The sequence below is a fragment of the Ailuropoda melanoleuca genome, chromosome 6 (genome assembly GCF_002007445.2).
Source record: "Ailuropoda melanoleuca isolate Jingjing chromosome 6, ASM200744v2, whole genome shotgun sequence".
NCBI lineage: Eukaryota > Metazoa > Chordata > Mammalia > Carnivora > Ursidae > Ailuropoda > Ailuropoda melanoleuca.
The window spans coordinates 72,768,458-72,785,447 of record NC_048223.1 but is presented as its reverse complement, the minus strand read 5'-3'; the positions used below and the strand labels follow the sequence as shown (position 1 = coordinate 72,785,447).

At 40.2% G+C, this 16,990-nt stretch overlaps 1 protein-coding gene across 7 annotated transcripts in view; it reads right to left on the bottom strand.

Annotated features, from left to right (window-relative positions):
- The window catches only part of TET1 (tet methylcytosine dioxygenase 1), a 131,810-nt gene that overhangs the window by 96,532 nt on the left and 18,288 nt on the right, over positions 1–16,990 (bottom strand). For all 7 annotated transcript variants that reach the window (XM_034662603.1, XM_034662602.1, XM_034662601.1 and 4 more), the window contains one exon: positions 535–588. In XM_034662603.1, coding sequence (XP_034518494.1) covers positions 535–588 — 54 coding nt within the window. The remainder of the gene's footprint in view (positions 1–534; positions 589–16,990) is intronic.

The following is a 16,990-nucleotide window of genomic DNA, read 5'->3' as shown; positions in this document are numbered from 1 at the left end:
AATGAGAATTTGGGATTAAGCAATGATAATTTGGCTGATCTCGATGGCTTACATATTTTAAATTGAACTAAAACCTCTAAGGACCTTTTCCTTTGGAAAGCAAAACCACACATTTTAAAATAGTATCTAATGGAAGGTCTATTAAAATCACAATGGATCATAGCTGTCAACTTCAAATAGTGTCTCCTTAAGAGCTTAAGTTTACACACTGGTGCAACACCACAAAGGCAGATGCTACAAAGGGATCTACAAAGAAAAACAAATTTTATTCACAACACTTTGCATATAAACTTTTCCTTCTGCAGACTTGTGTGGAGTTGAAAATAAAGGATGCTAATATGCACATCATGCAGCACATCAAAAAAAAAAAAAGAGAGAGAGGGAGAAAACACTTCAGTTGAGTGAAAATTCATTTATCTACTGAAAATCCGGGAGAATTCACATCCACTGTACTCCAAATTTACTCCTAAGTGACAGAAAAATACTATATGAAATGGCAAAAAATTAAATATGATTTAATCAATAGCTGATTACCTTTAAAACTTTGGGCTTCTTTTCCCTCTGGGGCCTCTTGTTTTCTTTTATAACCTAAAAAAAATCAAATTGCAAAATGAGCCTCCATTTAAGAAAAAAAGAATTAGCTCCCACCCCCCCAAAATTTTTGGCTATTTCTCTATAAAACTACTTAGACCATTTAAAATCATCAACATGTTTGCTAGGCAGAACCTAAAGAGCTTATGTAAAATGTATACTTTAAAAGTCACTGAAAAAAAGCCTTGCATAAAGATGAAGTAGGGAAATACCCTTTTTTCCCCTTAAAGTCTGTCTTAATTAGCCTCTGCATTCTTCACAGCGAAGCCCACGAGGTAGCCATCTTGCTTGCTTCTGCAGAGGAAGCCTCTACAGTGGAACAGTTCTGCAAACTGCTTTTTGGTATTATTATCATGGTGTTTAAAGGCAGCCCTGGCCTGCCAGCACTGTAGACGTGCTGGGCATGCCTTTTGCAAAAACAGCCCCACAAAGAGTGCAGCCAATGGCAATGCAGAGCTTAGCAACTCCAAAGTGATCTTCTCTGCTAGCCTTCCTAGACAAAGGATCTCCTGTGCGGCTCCGCTCTCACCACAGGACACAGGCAGCCACAAGCTGCGACATGGAGTGCGCTGCAGAGGATCTGGTCGCGCCGAAATCACAGGAGGCTTCAGCAAAAACAATGCACACAAATCCCCCAGGTCTCCACCATCCGATCGATGGCGGAGGCTCCCTGATTAGTAACCTCTTGGCGGCTCCGAGGGCAGGTCTGCGCGGGGGGAGGGGTGCGCGGCTCTGCCTCCAACGTACAGGAGATATAACTGAGCCGAGGGGGGCATTTGGGCTTGCTGAAACTCTGGAAGGTATTGTGCATTTTTACTTTATAAGGCAAGGCTAAATATTGGCGATATTTAAGGCAGGGAGGTTATGTGAGGACAGTGTAGGCTCAGCTGTTGGGCTGCGTGTCTCATTCCCCGGGAACCACACCTCTTTGCAGCAGGCGCTTTGCCCAGAAACACAGCAATTTGATTTCTGTCAATAAATGTCCAATGACAAAGGCGGATTAAAAAATACTAATGAAGCCACTTAAAAGGAAAAGGACAGGATGAGGACAAGGAGAGGGGGAGGAGTTTTCAAAATACACTTGCCACTCTGAGTGGCTGGAGAGAAAAAGATTTCTCTCTCTTGCTCTGGACATTTCTGGTGACCTTCATTTCCTCAAGAAATCCCTCCTGTCCAGAAGGTGGGCTCATACCTTTGGGGGAAAAAGGGGCACCTTTGGCTCCTCTGTCTCCCAAGATCATCAACTGTCACTGAGCATCTCTCCCTGGAGCTGCCAAGTAGGTCCCCCCGCTGAGCCAGTCCGCCCACCCAGCTGATGGTCAGACGGGGCCACCCACTTCCCGGGGATTGGGAGCTGCGCCAAAGGCGGCACTAGCAGCCACCCACACTCACGCACCTGGACTGCCACTGCGCCCGGTGGGTGGTAGGCACTGAGAGAGCTGGGCACCGTAGTTGGAACTTGCCAGTCCCTGAGAATGCCAGAGCCAGAGGAGTTTAGCTCCTTCCCGCGAGCCCCCTGGCCAGGCAACCGTGGCAGCAGAGAAAGAACCAGGACAGCTGCTGTGAGCTGGCAGGTCTCAAGGTCACTGCCAAAATGTAGTGCAGAGACCGGTCACAGTCCCATCACAGCCACCTTGACAGCTGCACAGATCTTGGGAAGAAGCCTCAGCTCCATCCTCACAGGGCCAAAGTTTCAGCAACACATTTAGGGGATTGGCAGGAGGGCCTCCTTGGCTGCTCAGCCAAAGATGGGTTTTCCACTTGCAGTTGGATGCAGAACAGATTCCCACAACCAGAAATCAGGAACAGAGTGAGGGCCGGAAGGCCTGTGTTTCATCACCCGGGATTCCTAGCCTTTCGGTTTGCCACAAAAGCACGCTTTCCTTGTTGGAATGGTTAAGGCCAACATGCACTGTTTTCCCACGTTAAACTACCTCTCCCTCACCTACCCACTCTCAAAATTTTTAACAAATATAAAAAGCAAGCCTCTTTGTAGCAAAACCGGTGGATTCTGACCTAAACACATCCATCAGGCCAACTTAATACTGAGCCCACACTAAGAAGCTCTCTGTGGCGAACGAAGCAAAACCATGAAATAGGTAGAAAAACAGGACCTAATACACAGCAAGACTAGGAAATGCCCCAAACACTTCTTTTTCTTTGAAGTGTGCGCGCGTGTGCGCCCATAACATACATGCGCGCATGCGCGATAAAATATACGTAACATACAATCTGCCATTTTAACCATTTTTAAGTGTACAGTTCAGTAGCTTAAGTACATTTACAATGTTGTGAAACTATTCCCACTCTCCATTTCCAGCACCTTTTCATTATCCCAGACACTCTGTATCCATTCAACAATAACTCATTTGCCTTCTCTCAGTCCTTGCTACCTTTGATTTTGCTTTTTGTCTCTATAAATTCGCCTATTCTAGTATCTCATATAAGTGGTATCGCATGATATTTGTCCTTTCGGGTCTGGCTTATTCCACTTTGCATAATGGTTTCAAGCTTCGTCCATGTTGTAAGATGTATCAGAATTACATTCTGTTTGAAGGCTCAATAGTATTTCAGTGTGTGTATATACACCAAACTTGTTTATTCTTCTGTTGGGTTGTTCCCACCTTCTGTCTATTGTAATACTGCTGTGAACATGGGTACGAGTATCTATTTGAGTCTCTGCTTTCAATTCTTCTGAATATATACCTAGGAGAAGAACTGCTGGATCACATGATAATTCTTTTTAAATATTTAAGGAACCACCAAACTTTCTAGAGTGGCTGTTCCATTTTACATTCCTGTCAGCAGTGCACACATGGGTAGCCCTACATTTCTTAAAGTTCCTTGCATTTCAATTAATTATGCCTCTCCCCCTTGAATACCTGAATACAATTTTTTAAAAGCATCAACATTTTTCCAGCTTGATTGCTCAATATTTAGTAAAGTGATCCGTGATATATAATACATATAATTATAAAATTTAAAAAAATCTATTACCTGTGCGATCCATGTTTATCTCAATAAAATAAAATAAAATCAGACTCAGAGTGTTGAGTATACTGAATATTCACAACAGTAAGAAGTCCACTTTTTAAAGCCCCATTGACAAGCATTTTCATTGCATGGAACACTCATGAAGCCATACAACACTGCACTTGGCAAACTAAGCAAACACTGGAGGTCTGTGTGCAGTGTTCTGTAAAATGAATTAATAAATAAAGCCACAGCTCATCTCAACTAAATACGAGGGTTAATTAAAGTGACCACAGCTAACATTAACTCAAAATATCCAAGTGATACTATGCTATGAAGATCTGCACTTGTTTGAACACAGAATAGATTGGTAACCTATATTGGTTGTGACCATCTGCTCTAAATCCTATACTTACTGATTTGACAGTCTCTCAGCTCAGGGCTAGGTGATTGTGAGCCTTGATGGAGAAAATAATCAGACATTACTAACAAAGAAATTGGAGGGCAGGAGAGCCATTCCCATTCTCTTATTATTTAGGGCAAAGTGCATACAACTAGATTCTGTTGGAAGAATGGCAAGTCAGAAACTAAGAAAACCTGTGTTGTAGTCCTACTTATTCAGAACTTGTTTCTGTCTCTTAAATGTATGTTTTTCTCACAAGGAATCATGATTATTAAGTTGCATGAGATGTATTTAATTTTGTAATAACTCTAGAGTATCAGGTTCCTTCAAATATTACAAAATGAGATCTCTTTCCTCTTAAAACTCACAATTATAGAACTAAAAAAGAACATCAGAGAGAAATGAGTCTAACTACATTATTTCATTGGTAAACTAAGGCTTAAAGAAATTACATTGCACAGCAAGTTAGAACTTTACTTGGGCTGAGGTATAACCAACCGTCTACACTACTTTCTCTGTAACTCCTCCTAATAACCTTTACGATTGAAACATCTTCAAAACCACACGCTAAGTTTTTTTTGTTTTGTTTTTCTTTTCTTTCTTGAGAGAGAGAAAGAGCACAAGTTGGGGGAGGGAAAGAGAGAAGCAGAGTCTCCTGCTGAGCAGGGACAGGGCTCTCGATCCCAGGACCCTGGGATCAGGATCTGAGCTGAAGACAGATGCTTAACCGACTGAACCACCCAGGCACTCCCACACACTTAGGATAGAGGAGTAGCGGCTCAGATTTCTAGAAGATGGATATTTAAATGAAAATCACATTAGGTGTGCTTTTAAAAAAATAAATTTCAAAATTCCACTTCTCTTTCTAAGTATAAACCACTCTGCATCCACAAGAAACTAGACATACAAAACACTGCCTAGGAGGAGTTTTCTTCTAAGGTAATTTCAAGCGATCACAGTTCCTCAAAGTTGACACCTCTCCAGCACAAAATCCTTCCAGTGTTAGCCACACTCTCCTCTCCCATGAAATCCTTCTATATATTTCTCTTTTCTCATATTGTTGGGGGCAGGGAGTGGTCATAGCTTTTGCTGTGACACCTGGGTAAAGATATTTCAAGCACCGTATTTTATAAATTTTCAACCATTAAAAGTAAGAAAAGGACAGCTCATTGCTTTCACAATTCTAACAGAGGTCTTAAAAGTTAGCTTGGTTTTATTTCTTGTGAGACACAGAAATTTCAGGTTAACAGGAGATCTTCCTGGGTGATCGGGTAAACAATTATAGTCTGGGTACAGGGGGCCGATCTCCTCACACAGCCTTTCCCTCCCCCACTTCCTTCCCTGAGGCTTATCTGCAGAAGCCCTTTTTCCTTCTAAGGGGCCAGGTCTACCTAGTGACTACCCCATTCCCTCTAGCAGTACTGCTTACTGCTGGTAAAAACAGAATTACGGAATAAGTGAGCGATGGTTTTCAATAGTTGCCGAGTGAGAACTGTTGACAATGAGGTGAACCAGAGATAATGCCAGAGACTAATGGGGCTGAAATATCACCTCTCCTCAATTTCTCAGCCATTCTCAGTACTACCTTGAAATCGACAAGCCTACTCCATTACAGTCTAGATCCATAATTTGGACAGAGAAATCCAATAAGAGTATCTATGGGTTTTTGTCAAAAACAAAGAAATCAAAGAATGATGCTATTTAGAAAAATGTCCCCTTTTATGAATGATATATTGAAGTTTGTTTCTTATTATTTGCTAGTCTGTCCCATGTATTTTGTAATCAATAATAGCCTTTTTTAAAAAAGGAATTTCTGTATCTTTGGGCTCCTTATCCCTGTCATTCATGCTAGAGAGCTGACACTAGATAGCATTGTACCCTCAGTTTTTAGATAATCCAATTGTCTCATCAAGTCTAATAGCAAAATCATAAAAATTTATTGTTTCACTGAGAAGCTCAAATCATTTTACACCCATACAACTTTTTTTTTTAAGATTTTATTTATTTATTTGAGAGAAAGAGACAGAGAGAGCATGAGCAGAGAGAGGGTCAGAGGGAGAGGGAGAAGCAGGCTCCCTGCTGAGGAAAGACCCCCCACCCCCACCATGTGGGACTCAATCCCAGAACCCGGAATAATGACCTGAGCCGACGGCAGATGCTCAACCAACTGAGCCACCTGGACGCCCCTCATCCAGACAACTTCTCTTTCTGAGAAAGTTAGATCTAGTTACCCCCTAAGTTTAGCAAGATCAAAATTATCGACCTCACATCCAAAAAACATTTTCTTTAAAAAGTGTTAGTTCATTTTTTTTACAATGAACTTCCCCATTTAAACCCTTAAACAACTTAATAATAAAAAATAATTAAAAACCCATACAACGACTTAATAAATGTTGGGGACTTCCAGTATTCAGGAATGGTGCTGGGCCATGGGGCGCTTAGGTGGCTCAGTCGGGTACGTATCTGCCTTCAGCTTGTGTCTGCCTTGTGTCCAGCCCTGGGTTGGGCTCCCTGCTCAGTGGGGAGTCTGCTTCTCCTTCCCCCTCTACCCTTCCCACTGCACATGCATGCTCCCTCTCCTTCAAACAGATAAATAAAACGTAAAAAAAAAAAAAGTGGTGCTGGGCCTGCCCACCCAGAACCTACCAACTGAGGAGAGACACAAAGTGACAATCATGATGCAGTGTAGAATGGAGATGCACCCAGAAAGCTATGAAAGGCAGAGAAGGCTTCCCAGGGAAGTGACTTTTCCATTGAAACCTAAAGAGGATGAGCAGGAGTTGGTGAAATTTAGAGGGAGGGAAGAGAGGGAAATGCCCCTGATGAAAGTAACAGCATGTGCAAGGACACTGGTAGCATTGTGGCTAAGGAAAAGTCACACTAGAGTATGGCTATGAAGAGGCAAAGGGGACAATGCACATAAAAGGCTGGTCACTGAGCTTGCACATGAAGAGATGTAATCAGCTTTCAATTCTCTAGCATTCCAGTTTGAAATGTGGCTTTTTTTGTTCCATCCTTCAATTTTCCATAATTAGTCCTTTCAAAAGCCAACTAGGATGCTCCTGTTAAATCATCACAAATACTGGCTACTTTCTCAAAGGAAGAACTAAGGAGAGGCGATTGGTTTGGCTGAGATCTCTAAAACCCTGGTTTTTAAGACAGAAAGCACCCTTGTATAAGTAAGTCTCCTGATCAGAAAAAGGCATATTTTGGAAATGAATGTATGTAAAATTTTTGTTAAGATCAGTTATTCAAGAAAGGTTAACTCCTTTTTTTTTTTTAAGATTTTTTAAAGAATGAGAGAGAGAGCACACGAGCTGGGGAGAGGGGCAGAGGCAGAAGCAGAGGCAGAAGCAGGTTACCCAAAGAGCAGGGAGACCAATGAGGGGCTCAATCCCATCATGACCTGAGCCGAAGGCAAACATGCAACCCACTGAGTCACCCAGGCACCCCAAGAAGGGTTAACTCCTTTAATTTTTGAGGTTATTTATCAGAGTTTCACACTATCTATAGAGAAGCAAACTTGTCTGCCAGAAAATAAGTGATTCTTTCAGCTGAGTATACTGGACAGATGCTTTTTATGTTTGGGGTAAAGGGTAACCTTTGTTCATTCCAGGAATAGAATAGAGAATACACACTATATTGGAGACACTTCTTAATACCTTCGGGATCTCTGATTTAATGAATAATTCTTTTCCACGGACCTTAACCCAGCTAGAGAGAAGACAGGAATTATCATTTTTCTTTTCAGGAAGAACAGAAAAACAAAACCCAAAAAACTTGCCATTGAGCCTGTAATATTTGTAATAATAGAATGCCTAAAATCAAAATTTTTTTCCAAAGCCTTGTCTGATTTTCCTGACAGTCAAACACTTATTCACTGAGCACAATATCTCTTATTTAAAATAAAATAAGTAGGGGCACCTGGGAGGCGCAGTCGTTAAGTGTCTGCCTTTGGCTCAGGGCGTGATCCCAGAGTTCTGGGATAGAGCCCCACATCAGGCTCCTCCACTGGAAGGAGGATTTAAAAAATAAATAAATAAAATAAAATAAAATAAAATAAAATGTCCTCAAGGTTCTTACTAGAGACAGTTTTTGTTTTTGTTTTTAAGATTTTATTTATTTATTTGACAGAGAGAGAGACAGCCAGCGAGAGAGGGAACACAAGCAGGGGGAGTGGGAGAGGAAGAAGCAGGCTCCCCACTGAGCAGGGAGCCCAATGTGGGACTCTATCCCAGGACCCTGGGATCACTCCCTGAGCCAAAGGCAGATGCTTAACAACTGAGCCACCCAGGCACCCCTTTACTATAGACAGTTCTAACATGCTGCTATTTCTGTGTTTAAAGGGGATCTTTTCATACTTTTGCAAAGTAAAGCCCTTTAGAAATACCTTATGAAGTCAGAAGATATACTTGCCATAGCAAAAGACCCAAAAGGTTATTTTCATCACACTTCGCCTTAGAAATCAACAAGTATAAGAGTGACTGGGTAGCTCAGTCATTTGAGTGACTGCTCTTGATTTCCCTCAGATCAGGACCTTGGGGTGCTGGGATACAGCCCTGCATCTGGCTCTGTGCTGAGCAGGGAGTCTGCTTGAGATGCTCTCCCTTCCTCTCCCTCTACCCTTCCCCACCCCCCACCTCCCCGACACACTCTCTCAAATAAACAAAGTTTTTTTTTTTTTTTAAGATTTTATTTATTTATTTGACAGAGAGAAAACAGAAGCAGAGGGAGCAGCAGGCATAGGGAGAGGGAGAAGCAGGCTCCCCACGGAACTCAAAGCAGGGCTCAATCCCAGGGCCCTGGGATCATGACTGGAGCCTAAGGCAGACCTTAACTGACTGAGCTACACAGGTGCCCCTAAAGATTTTATTTTTAAGTAATCTCTACAGTCAACGTGGGGCTCCAACTCACAACCCCAAGATCAAGAGTGGAATGGTCTAACAACTGAGCCAGCCAGGTGCCCCCATAGATATTCACTCTTAATACTAGTTAAGAAAATGCAATTTCTCCCCCAAAGTGTTTGATTTCCCTGACTTCCAAATATTTAATCAATAGGCATATTAGCTCTTGTTTAAAATAAATACATGGTTCTTATGTGTTTTTTTTAAGATTTATTTACCTGTTTGAGAGAGTGAGAATGAGTGTCAAGAGGTAGGGAGGAGGAAGGGAAAGAATCTCAAACAGATGCTGAGCTTGGAGCCAGATGTGGGGCTCAATCTCAGTACTCTGAGATCACGATCTGAGCTGAAAACAAGAATTGATGTTTAACCAACTGGGCCATCAAGGTACCCCTGATTCTTAATGTTTTACTATTGTTTACACACTGAACCCAGGAACCCCTCAAAATATTATTTTAAACAAGATCAATATGTCCCTGGTGGGTCCAAATCCCAATGATGCTATCAAATATGGGGCCTTGAGCAAGTCAGCCTCCCAAAGACTCAGTGAAGGAAGCTGACATTAGGGTTAAATGACTATGAAGAGTATGTGATATGGCATTTGGCTAACCAACCCTAACCCTAACCTGTTACATCAACAGAGAACCATGACTGTTACTAGTTAAGGAAACTGTATACAGGGGCGCCTGGGTAGCGCAGTCGTTAAGCGTCTGCCTTCGGCTCAGGGCGTGACCCCGGCATTCTGGGATCGAGCCCCACATCAGGCTCCTCCTCTGGGAGCCTGCTTCTTCCTCTCCCACTCCCCCTGCTTGTGTTCCCTCTCTAGCTGGCTGTCTCTCTGTCAAGTAAATAAATAAAATCTTAAAAAAAAAAGAAAGAAAGAAAGAAAGAAAGAAAGAAAGAAAGAAAGAAAGAAAACTGTATACAAAAAACAATGTAATTAAAAAAATAAAAATGTAGGGGCTCCTGGGTGACTCAGCCAGTTGAGCGTTTGCTTTCATGAGCATTTGCTCATGATCTCAGGGTCCTGGGATTAAGCCCCATGTTGGGTTCTCTGCTCAGCAGGGAGTCTGCTTCTCCCTCTCCCTCTGCCCTGACCCCCCCCAACCCGCTCATGCTCTCTCTCTCAAATAAATTACATTTGATTTTAAATCTTAAAAGAAAAAAAAATGTAAAGAAACAACAACTGTTTACAAGAATGTAGAAAAAAAAGGAACACTCATGGACTGCTAGTGGGAACACAGACCGGGGCAGCCATTGTAGAACATAGGATGGAGGTTCCTCAAAAAATTTAAACTAGAGCTACCCTAGGATCCAGTAATTCCACTACTGTGTATTGACCCAAAGAATATGAAAACAATCATTTGAAATTATATACATGCCCCAATGTTTACTGCAGCATTATTTATAATAGCCAAATTATGGTAGCAGCCCAAGTGCCCACTGATAGATGAATGGATAAACATATTAGTCAGCTGTTAAAAAGAATGAAATATTGCCATTTTCAACAACATGGATGGATCTAGAGAGTATAATGCTAAGCAAAATAAGTCAGAGAAAGACAAACATTGTATGATTTCACTCATATGTGGAATTTAAGAAACAAAGGGAAAAAAAGAAACAAACGAAAAAAAGAGACTCTTCCCTATTGAGAACAAACAGATGGTTACCAGAGGGGAGGTGGGTGGGGGGTGAAATGGGTGAAGGGGATTAAGAGCACACTTATCATGATGAGCACAGAGTGATATACAGAATTGTTGAATCACTATATTGTACACCTGAGACTAATTTAGCACTGTATGTTAACTATATGGAATTTTTAAAAATGTAATGAAAAAAAATTTAATGAGCAATTAAAATTCATTTAATATAAAAACTGAAGATATTCAAGCACACGCCATTTTGGGGCATTAGAACCTCTCCCAGATAAATCTAGTATTAACAAGATTTCTGCTAGAGTTGGGCATTCTAATTTCACCATTTCGTTACAATACAATCCTACATTTATTTGTTAAGAAGAACATGAAACTTTCACTTTCATTGATAACAGAATTGATAATTTGGATCAACCATCCTGCTAAAGACAATTAGAAAATCTACACCAAACATAAAAACATCTGCTTGGAGACAAAGAAGAGTGAAAAATTACTGTGATAGCATAGAATTACCATACCAAGATTCAGAGGGGAAGGAGTTCCAGAGAGGGTAAAAATATTTTAAGTAAAAATATAAAATGGAGGGAAAGAGCTAAAAAGATGGTTAAAGAGAAATGTAACCTTGAAAGTAAAATAGTGAAGCAGTGCACCTGGCAAACTTAGAGCGGTTCAAAATTTGATTCAGGTCAAAAAAGAATGATACTTTTGCAAAATGAACCCATAAGACTCTTAAACAACCTCTCTTTCAAAGTTTCACAAGTCTGAAAGCATCAATACCCTTACTGTAACTATTCACAAGTTCGCCTCTTGGTCCCACTCATTTCCATCCTCTGGGTTCTTCATGTTTTGATTGTTGCCCTCGCTCAAGAACATGGTGGTAAAAATGAGCACATACTATTCAAGCCAAGGGTTCTAAACCCAGATCCACCGTGTGGTCTTAGACAAAGTTAACTTGGCCTCTCTAAACTTCAGTGTCTTACTTTATAGATTGGGGGAAGAATGTATATTTCATAGGAGTGTTGCAAGGATTAAATGAGACAATGAGTATGTCAGTGCTTAAAACAGTATTGGGCAGTTAGTAAGTACTGAAAACATGATCGCTGTTATTAACCCCTTCAGATATCAATGTTTACTGCATACAGTTCCACATCAATGATCAGTATCATTCAATTCAACCAACATTTGTTTGGTGGCTACCAAATGCCAGGCACCGCACAGGGAGGGAAATGAAGGGCAAGGAAAAAAAAAAACCTAGCCTCTTCAGTCAAGCCAGCGACATTTCTACAAAACAAAAAGTAAAGTTCACTTAGAGCTAAATGACACAATAAAAAGAGAGATTAAGCACAGCAACCAAAGAAAAAGATAACTAAAAGAGAATTCATCAAAATTGAAAATTTCTGCATTTCAAAGGACCTATCACAAGAGTGAAAAGACAACTCTCAGAAAAATATTTGTAAATCATCTATCTGATTGGGGTCTAGTATACAGAACATACAAAGAACATTTGCAATTCAATAGAAAACAAGCCAATTCAAAGAAAGACAAAGGACTTTGCTACAGTCTGAATGTTTGTGTCCCCCCAAAATCTATGTTGAAATTCCAATGCCCAGTACAGTATTAGAAGACGCGGCCTTTGGGAAGAGCTTAAGTAGTAAGAGTAGAACCCTCATGAATGGGATTAGTGCCTTAAAACAGAAGCTCCGAAGAGATCCCTAGCCTATTTCACCAAGTGAGGACACGATGAGAAGGCACCAACTATAAACCATGAAGAGGGCCTTCACCAGAATTTGACCGTGCTGGTACCTTGATCTTGAACTTCCCAGCCTCCAGAACTGTGAATGATATACTTCTGTTATTCATAAGCTACCTGTCTGCAGTATTTTGTTACAGCAGCCTGAAAGGACTAAAACAGAATTGCAAAGTATTCATAGAAGAGATACAAATAGTCTAGAAGCACATGAAAAGATGCTTGACCTCCTTAATCATTAGAGAAATGCAAATCAAAACCATCATGAGATACCACTTCACTCTCACTAGGACGGCAATAATCAAAAAGTTAGATAATAAGTATTGGTGAGGATGTGGAAAAATCAGAACCCTCATACATTGCTGGCTGGAATCCAAAATGGTACAGCTACTTTGGAAACCAGTTTGGCAATTTCGTAAATTTAAACAGTTACCATTTGACCCGGCAATTCCACTTCTAGGAATATACACAATGTCACTGAAAACACACGTCTACACAAAAACCTGTACACAAATGTTCCTAACAGCATTACTTGCAATAGGCAAAAATTGGAAACAACCTAAAAGTCCATCAACTGATGAATGTTTATACAAAATGTGGTTTATTCATACAACGAAATATTATTCAGCCATTAAAGAGAACAAAATACTGATATATGGTACAACATGGATGAACCTTGAAAGCATTATGCTCAGTGAAAGAAGCCCGATACAAAAGACCAAATACCGTATGATTCCATTTACATGAAATGTCCAGAATAGGCACATCCAAAGAGACAAAAAGCAGATTAGTGGTTGCCAGGAGCTGGGGGAGGGGAGAATGGAGTGACTGCTGAGTGGCAGAGGATTTCTTCTAGAATAATGAAAATGTTCCAGAATTAGATTGTGGTGATGGTTGCACAACCTTGTAAACATAATAAAAATCACTGACTTGTGCACTACTAAAAGAGTGAATTTTATTATGTGAACTCTATCTCAATTATTTAAAAAAAGAGATTGTTTAATTCTCCTTTATCACAGTGAAGACAGTGCCTCTACCGCTTGCTAGCCATGGGGAATTAAACACTATTTTTAGGGGCGCCTGGGTAGCGCAGTTGTTAAGCGTCTGCCTTCAGCTCAGGGCGTGATCTCCGGCGGCGTTCGGGGATCGAGTCCCACATCGGGCTCCTCGGCTGGAAGCCTGCTTCTTCCTCTCCCTCTCCCCTGCTGTGTTCCCTCTCTCGCTGGCTGTCTCTCTGTCACATAAATAAATAAATAAAATCTTAAACACTATTTTTAAAGTGGGTTTCTATTCCCCAGTCTGCAACATGAGAGTCCTTAATACTTGTACTTCATCAATCACTGTCAGGATCGAATATGGTAACATTAAGCCTTTTAGCACAGTGTCTAGCCCATAGTAGGCCCTCAATAAATGTTAATTTATTTCTTCTCTTTGCTTTGTCAGTTTCCTATTTCAAGTCAAAGAAGCTTATATTTTGTCAAAATCTTATGTACGCAATGAGCAATGAAGACAGAGTCCCCTAAGTTATTAGTTCTTTAAAAAGATAAAAATGCTATTATTTTGTTTTCCTTGTTTTATTGATTTTTGTTTAACATCTCATAATGCGCTAGAAAATGAAACTAGGTAAATAAAGAAGGCATTTTAATTTCTGTGTTGCCTAGTAGACCAATCTCCCTATAATTCTGAATTAACTCCTAAACGAGTTACTTACTCCTACAAGTATAGAACACACACACACATTTTCTTTTCTTCTCTTTTTTAAGATTTTTTAAAAAGATTTTATTTATTTATTTGACAGAGACAGCCAGCGAGAGAGGAAACACAAGCAGAGGGAGTGGGAGAGGAAGAAGCAGGCTCCTAGCAGAGGAGCCTGAGTGGGGCTCAATCCCAGAATGCTGGGATCACACCCTGAGCCGAAGGCAGACGCTTAACGACTACACCACCCAGGTGCCCCTCTTTTTTAAGATTTTTTATTTATTTATTTATTTGAGATAGAGCAAAAGAGAGGGGGAAACAGGGTGGAGGGGTTGAGGGAGAGGGAGAAGCAAGCTCCCGGCTGAGCAGGGAGCCCGCTGCAGGGCTCAATCCCCAGACCTGGAGACCAAGACCCCAGCTGAAGGCAGATGTCCAACCAACCGAGCCACCCAGGTGCCACCCCCCACACACACACACACTTATCTTTCTAAACCTAAACTATATCAACTCCATCCAAAATGTCATGCCTCGCATAAACTATGGACTTCCACCGTCTTGTCCTCCCACTTCGTTTGCCTTGATCCTACTTTGCTCTTTAACAGAAAACTCACCACAGAGTGGTGTCACACATGAAATCTGATATGAAAACAAGCTGTGTACTCTAAATGTCTAGAATACAGCAGAAACACCGAAACCTTCTCATTATACAAAGGCAAGAAAATAACTACACCATCGTCCTCTCAATGCAAACCATAACTATAATTCTGTATCACATGGGAACAGTGAAACCAGTTCATTCAGAACACATCTTAATTCTCCAGCAGGAAAAATGCTTTTGCAGATATTACAAAATGGTGTGTACTGGGTACTTCTGAGGACTTCAATTACTTTTCTCTAAATAACATGAATCAAGCAGCAAGAGGGAAATGGCTGAATGTAATGAAATGAATATACGAATCTCTTCAAGGATATAACAACTACCACCTTTAGGCACCTGGTACGTAGCAGGCACACTGCCAGGCCTTTTATAGACATCACTTCTGCTCCTTATGGCATCCCTCCTTCCCAAGCCTGTCTCACAGTGTTACATATAGATCCATTCTCACACTGATGACCACATGGGGGAATATCAAAACTCAGCATAACCGTTTTTTCTTTAACCATAGGAACACTTGTCAATTTCATGATTCTCTTACTTGTTTTTCTTTTGGGGAGTGGGAGACATGACTTACATTTCTCTGAAATCTAATAAAAACTATGGACCATCTCTCCAGAAAAATACATATAAAAATAATGTGTTGCAAACTAATATAACATTGTATGTTAACCATACTGGAATACACACACACACACACACACACACACACACACACACGTTGCATAAAATTATGAAGGAATGAGATTGCAGACTATTAAAAGCCATCCACATTAAAAACCCTCCAGTGTAGGGGTGCCTGGGTGGCTCAGTTGACTGAGTGGCTTGCTCTTGATTTTGGCTCATGTCATGACCTCAGGGTTGTGAGACAGAGCCCCCCACGGGGCTCACCACTCAGCCAGAATCTACTTGAGTTTCTCTCCCTCTGCCTTTCCCCCACCTCTCTCCCTCTCTCTCTCTCTCTGGAAAATAAATAAATATACCTTAAAAATAAGTATAAGTTCTATTTTTATGATTACTGAAATATTGTATGAGTGTTGGGATCATTCAAAAGAGGATCTAATTCATCTTAGGAATTCTTGTCGGGCAACCAAAAAAACATGTGGCAAGTTTAGCAGGACTAAAAAAACTAATATAATATAATAATAGTAATTTTAAAATTCTGGTTTTTCCATGGTAGCTGAAAATTCACCAAGTACCTAATCTGATCTGGCTTGTATCCAGTCATTAGTTAGGGGATATGCTGAAATGCTACCTCAGTCACCATCTTTGAGAAGGCAACTAAGATGTGTTAGCCAAAAAGAATGTAATAGAAACTTCAGTTTCTCATTTTTGAAGAAGGAAATAAAACTGACTTCCCCAAAAAATATCTGTACTATAAATACAAACCTTGGGTTTCTAAAAGTGGTAAAGATTTAGAAACTATTAGGCAATAACTCAGTAGAAAAACACTAAATATTTTGGTTATGCTAATACTTTTAGCTTGAAATAAAGGACGAATGATTCCAGTGTCAAGAAAATAATCTGAAAGGGAAACCAAGATTTATCCCAAAAAAAGTTCACTATCATACAAAAAACTGTAAGAAACTGAAGCAACCATCAATGAAAAATAATTTAGTAGGGCTATGTTCATTTACCTAAAAAAGTATTTTGCACATAGTTTTTAAATCTTTACAAAATGTTAATTACAAGGGGAAATGTGAAAAAAAGGAGAAGAAACACATTTATTCCATTTAACTTCAACTATGTTATTTTTTTAAATGCGGAAAAAATACTGGAAGCAAATATGCCAATATATCCATGATGGCTACCTCTAAGTAGTAGAATTATAGTTTTTTTTTCCTGCTCCTAAACTTTCTAAATGTAAATTATATTACTTTGACTTAGTATGCTGTACTACTTTTTAAAGTAACATAAGCTCTTTATATAAAAATTCAAACCACATAGAAAAATTTAAGTAAAAATTTAAAATCACCAATTTCCTAATATGCCCTTCCTCCATCCAAAAAAACTGTCCTTAGAGGTAAATACTTTCAACAGTTTTGTTTGGTAGGTGTCCTTCTAGAATTGTTTTTCCATTTAGAATTAGAAAAATACAGGATTTTGAGCGGTTCAAATTTTGCATCATGATATCACTCACAATCACAAGCGCATATGCCAGTAATTTTAAGCAACATAGGTAGCTGCTTTTTAACACCTATTTTATTTTATTTATTTTTTTAAAGATTTTATTTATTTATTCGATAGAGATAGAGACAGCCAGCGAGAGAGCGAACACAAGCAGGGGGAGTGGGAGAGGAAGAAGCAGGCTCATAGCAGAGGAGCCTGATGTGGGGCTCGATCCCATAACGCCGGGATCACGCCCTGAGC